General features: G+C 43.3%; 1 protein-coding gene across 4 annotated transcripts in view; it reads left to right on the forward strand.

The window, feature by feature from the left end:
• RNF146 (ring finger protein 146) overlaps positions 1-5,579 on the forward strand; it is a 69,287-nt gene extending 63,708 nt beyond the window's left edge. For 2 of the 4 annotated variants that reach the window (XM_029594530.1, XM_029594529.1), the window contains exon 2: positions 3,731-5,579. In XM_029594530.1, coding sequence (XP_029450390.1) covers positions 3,732-4,814 — 1,083 coding nt within the window. In that variant the 5' untranslated portion in view covers position 3,731 and the 3' untranslated portion in view covers positions 4,815-5,579. Of the gene's footprint in view, positions 1-1,433; positions 1,574-2,208; positions 2,243-3,730 lie in introns of all 4 variants that reach the window. The other 2 variants (XM_029594531.1, XM_029594532.1) reach the window with 2 other exon arrangements.
• The last annotated feature ends 421 nt before the right edge of the window (positions 5,580-6,000 follow it).

Raw genomic sequence — 6,000 nt, forward strand, 5'->3', positions numbered from 1 at the left:
GCTTAGTGTTTGACTGAAGGGTAACCCTAAGTCAACATATGCTGTTTTTAGTTAGCATTCAGTTTCATATTTTTCCCCAGTCTTTTCTATGGGGAGGCCCTCATTCTTGTCTCTAAGGGGGGAACAGATCTTTACTGTCCCTCAGAGTTAGTCCATTGGCGAAAACCATGTAGATTGAGAGGAGAATGAGGTCAGAGCCTGCAGAAACTGGATAGGAACCCTGATGGAAGGCCAAAGGGGCCAGGTCTAGGTAGATAACAAAGGCCAGCTGGCTAAAATTCCAAATATTTGGTTGCAAATTAGGCATTCTAAGAATCAGGAACTAGTGCCTGATCTGTAGTTGTTCGGTACAAGCTTAGAAATCCAGTAGTGCCCAGGTTAACAGCAGTATCTTGCGATTGTAGGTTAGAATGAACATACCGGAGGCCTTGATTGAGCAAGGTCTCGCAGAAGGAGCTGTGACCCTGTGAGAGGGCAGGTGAGGTGACCTCAGTGAGAGGTGTATTGGGCCAAACAAGCAACTTGCTAACAAGAATAAGGGAAAGCAGGAACTAAGAGGTTCAGGTTTCCTGGGAGGACCAATGGCTGATATCCAGACTTGGGAGGATGCATCAGCTAGAAGCCCATATAGTTCCTGTACCTAGCCTGGGGGAGGGGCATGCAGGGGTTCTTCCTCATTTTAGGCAAATTATCATGCTCTTTTATTGGTAAGAATTTTGTCTGGCCAGTCTTGGTGCTGTAAGGACTAGGCTACATAGAGAAGATAGGTAAGGATGTAAGATTAGGACCACTGGTAAGGTGGAAGCGGTCCATGTAATATGTCTTAGTCTGGAGCTCGCAGAAGAATACAGTATTCCAGGAGAAGAGTCCAGGCTCTCGATCAGTCCTTCCACTAAGGGATACTAGGAGGAAGGTGAGTTGGACAAGGCCTGCAAAAGGGCAAAGTCAGCATGGGTTCAGGCCTCATATTTTGATTTAATTTCAGTTGAGTATTTCAACTACATTTCTTTCTGAAAATGTTAGTGATGTGCAGGATGGCTGTATTATATTGTAAAAGCAATACAAGGAAAATACTTCTTGTAGAATGAGGGCTTGTTACAAGGAACAGAGAAAGGAAACCTACCTCATCCTGCTTCCATATTAAGATATTATTCTTTTGCGGAATCAAGATCACAAGTTTTCCACTGAAGGAAGTCTCCTCACCTTAGTAAGGAGCTTATTATGGAAGATATCTACCCTCACTTCCTTTCAAGCACTGTAGAGGAGCATCTTATGGACATGTTGGAAGTCCATCTCCTGAGTATTTTTGAACAAGCATTTAAAAAAAAAAAAAAAGGGAACATGGTGCCCAATATGGCCCCCTGTTTTTACAATAATGGGACATGTCATTTCAAGATTTTTTTTTTTTTTTTTTTTTTTAATGGATGCGACAGATCAAGATCGGAAGCTCAGATCATGAGTTAAGTTTAAGGCTCCTCGAGGATATCTGCAGTTCACTCACGAGTGCAGGAACTCAAGCGGAAGGTTATATTTGGCTGCAGAGGCCTGCAAGAAGGAAGTGACTTCAAAAGCAGTAAGCATGTAATGGATTAAGGAAGCATTTTACGGCAGCGTGCTTACCAAAGGCAAAGACAAGGTTTGGAGCCTAAAAGTACGCTTGGCGAAGTCCAGCAGTGTCCTCTGCACCGGGCAGATCAGTGGCCCTAGGAAAAATCTGTAGGACAGCTACAAGGGCATCTCAGTATACACTGACAGAATATTAGAGGATAATACTTTTAAAGAAGGTGGGGTGGGGGGGGGGGGGAGACATGGCATCTAATATGAGAATCCTGAATATAGGCCTAAGTAACTCCCACCCAGGCTAGGAACTGCTCAGGTAATCCCATGTGGGTGGACTAGACTGCAGGATGAAAAGGAAGGTGAAATTTTATATTTACCCATTAATTTCCTTTCCTTTAGTCCTAGAAGACTAGTCCAGGACCCACCCCGAGAAAACAATTGTGGTTTACAAAAAAAAAAAAAAGGGGGGGGGGAGGTAAGTGGATATATATGAGAGAGAGATATATACATTCATGCCTGTAGACACATGGATAGAGTTTAGCAAAAAGAGGGCCTTTCTTCCAGCAGGGAAAAGGGAAGTAGAGAGTATCCTTTGGCTAAGAAAATTATTCTTAAGGAGTAATGTTCTTTTTCCTTCTCTCTTTGCAGTTCTAGGGGAACCTTACACTCAGAAGACCCAATGGTAAGTGCAACATTGTCCATGCAGACTGCAGTAGTCCTGATTGCAAACTTGGAATTAGTATTTGGGTTCTGGGGCCAGTATCCAAGAAAGAGACACTGATGATAGTAGTAGGTTCTTGTTGTAATGACAGTTGTGGAAATCAGAACCAACAGTGGCTCCTGGTTGGTTTTATGGCTTTGGCATTACACATTGAAGAGCTGAGGCAGCACCAGGCCTTTTATAGGGAGTGAAGTCATCTCTTGAATTTGTCTCTGCCTCCATCTGCTGGCCAGGGGGCGCATCCCACTTGTATGGACTAGTCTGCTAGGACTAAAGGAAAGGAAATTAATGGGTAAATATAAATTTCAACTTCCCTATTTACCTGTTCCACCCCACTCATGGTTTTAATTTCAATCATATCTCCTTGGTCGACTTTTCCAAGCTAAAAGCCTAATTCTGTTTATCTTTTCTTCATAAGGGAGGTTTTCCAACCTTGTATCAATTTTATTATTCTTCTCTACCTTTTCTGTCTGTCGGGTTTTTTTTTTTGTTTTGTTTTTTAGATGGGCAGCCAGAACTGCACACAATACTTAAGCTGCGGTTGCACCATTAATCTATATAAAGATATAATAATCTATTTGGTTCTCTGTTCATGTCCAAATAATTCTTAATGTTCTATTTGCTTTTTTCACTGCTGCTGCCCACTATTCCCCCTCCCCAGCTGAGATGTTACCTTGATCTTCTTTGAAACATTATCTTGTGTCTGTGTAACACATTACAAGGAGGAATGCCTGGCTTCTGCTCTCCAGGCTGGCTGGAGACTACATTCACAGCCATTGCTCAACAGTAACACCTACTAGCTGGACTTAGGGTTCATGAGTACTGTGTTTCAGAGAGCTGTAGTCTTTGACCCTTGGCTAAGGACCATCACTGAGGTGGTTGGGAAACGCAGGGGGATGGTGATTTTAAAATACAGTACAAATCCCTGGATAGCTTCAAATTAAGGCTTGTGGTGCTGTAGAGATGTGAAGGCCTGGTAAGTTTCTTCCTCTGTAAAGCTAGACGTTGAAAATCATTTTCTAGTCTTGGGGAAATTTTTTCTCTAAATATTTTTTTTTGTCAGGGGCTTCACATCTCTTAAGCTTAACAGAGCTTAGCTCCAATTGAGTTCAAAGGAGCAGGAGGAAACTGCTAGGCCAAAACAAGGTGGGTTTTTTTTGTTTTTTTTTTAAATAAATTGTTTGAATGAATTTGGAAATTCTATGAGCCATACCAAGAAATCAGACTCAGAAATTAGAATATAGAGATTGCTTTTCATTGCTTTGCAATTTTGAAGTGAAAGCATTAGGCTGCTTTTTTTCTGGTTAATCATAATGCATACGGGCTTTGAATATTTTCAGTTGGTTCAACAAGGTTGGCTATGAGTTGACACTTCACAATGTTTTAGTTTCAGTTGCAAAATTTAACATTTTTTCACTATTTTTTTTTTTTTTACATGATTTCCTGTAGGATGGCTGGTTGTGAAGTTGATCACTCGATAAATATGCTTCCCACGAACCGGAAAATCACTGAGTCGTGTTCCAGCACAGCACCTTGCTTGGCGGTGCCCGAATGTGCCATCTGCCTGCAGACATGCGTACATCCTGTGAGTCTGCCATGCAAACATGTCTTTTGCTACCTGTGTGTGAAGGGTGCCTCCTGGCTTGGGAAGCGATGTGCACTCTGCCGTCAGGAGATCCCGGAGGATTTCCTTGAGAAGCCCACCTTGCTGTCACCGGAAGAGCTGAAGGCAGCGAGTCGGGGGAGTGGCGATTATGCTTGGTACTATGAGGGCCGGAACGGTTGGTGGCAGTATGATGAGCGCACAAGCAGAGATCTGGAAGAAGCCTTCTCCAAGGGGAAAAAGAGCACCGAGATGCTCATTGCTGGCTTCCTCTATGTGGCTGACCTTGAAAACATGGTCCAGTACAGGCGGAATGAGCATGGCCGCCGCCGCAAAATAAAGCGGGACATTATTGACATACCAAAGAAGGGTGTGGCTGGGTTGAGGCTGGACTGGGAGGCCTCTGTTAGTTCAGCACGTGAGAACTCAGCTGATGGTGCTGACAATATGACAGCAGCTCCGGGGGCTGCATCCATGCTGCTTCCACTACCTATTGCCGCCACCCGACCCCTTACCTCCCTGGGTGGGCAGCCAACAAGTCCCGTCTCACTGTCCCCAGATGCAGCAGTCTCTCTGGAGAACTCTTTTGCCCAATTGCAGCTGAATGAAGGAGGTGTAAATGAACGAAGTCGCAGGGGAGAAGGAGAAGAGGACCGTGAGGAGGTACTCCCAAGTAGGGTCGTGGCGGTGGCGGCAGCAGCAGCTCCTGATATGTCTGCCGAGGAAACTGAATCGGACGTCAGCAGCGACAGTGATGAAGTGCCTGCCTATCCTCTGCCACATACATTGCCCACACAGCATAGACGTTTGTTTCCTGCCTTGAACCAGAGAGTAGCAGATAGAGCAGCTGCAGGTGCTGGGGCAGCTAGCAGTAGCAATGGTGTAAGATCGAGGAGGCCTGATGGACAGTGCACAGTCACGGAGGTCTAGGACCTCAGCCATCTGTTACACACCTTGCTTCTCTTTACCTGTTAATAGAAAAACCTGTACATTTCTATCCAGATTAGTATTGTATTCAGAATTAGCTATCTGTTGGTAAAACAACCACCCAGCCTGGACTTTTACCCAAACTGTCTCCTTTTTCTGCTGGAAGCCTATTTAAATGTGAGATGCAGGGGGTTACTTTTGTTAATGAATATTTGTAAAGTAATACTCAGACTTTTGGAAAATATCTCTTGTGGGGTGTGTGTGTGTGTGTGGGCTTTTATAAAATATATTTTATCCCTTCCCCATAATCATTTTTTTGGGGGGCCAGTGAATAACCTTGCATGCATCATCTTAGGTTGTCCTCATTGTCTGTTACATTAAGTGTCTTATTTCACTGTGCATGGGTAAAAAGATTATACACTAGCACTCAATATTAGCAGGCAAAAGATGGGCTACAGCAAACTTAAATGTTAGCCATGGCTATGAGTGCAAAGATGTATTTTAGTAGACAAACCACCATCATTGTCTAAATACTTCCAGCAACGAGATGTTTAAAAAATGCAACTATTCTATTCGAATTCTTACCATTCAAAAGATTTTTAGAGGCTTTACAATCTAGTCCTTGTGTAGTTTTGTTTTGAAGTTCTCTTCCCCCTCCCCCTCTTGACCTGTCTCTTGATTTTGTGTTAATCTTTATAATTTAATAAATATAACATTTTATCGGCAACATGATCTTGTCAGTTTGAAGAAATAAACTCTCAAAATGGACCTCTTTTTTTTTTTTTGGTCTTTTCTCTACCTCCTTTCTTTTCCTCCTTCAGTAGGGGCAGGGCTGGTGCTAGTATTTTTGCTGTCCTGTGTGTACAATTACTGTGCTGCCCTCCCTCCATGTGTCCCCCAGTTCATCTCTCTCTAGTAATCTAAACGTTGAATCCGATATTCCTCCCTACCCAGATGCACCCCCTCTCCTTTAGAACCCATTGCCAGTGCAAGGGTTTTAGATGCTCGAGGTGAACTTTAAAGCCCCCACCCCAGCCATCTACACACACACACTCATGCATTTATAATAGATGTTACATTAACAAGAACATTCAGAGCAAAGTAAGGTAAAAATATAACTTACAGTAACCTGTGTATTATATTTACATACACTGCTGTGGCACCAATCAGAAAACCCTGTAAAAATGCC

This window comes from Rhinatrema bivittatum, chromosome 3, assembly GCF_901001135.1.
Source record: "Rhinatrema bivittatum chromosome 3, aRhiBiv1.1, whole genome shotgun sequence".
NCBI lineage: Eukaryota > Metazoa > Chordata > Amphibia > Gymnophiona > Rhinatrematidae > Rhinatrema > Rhinatrema bivittatum.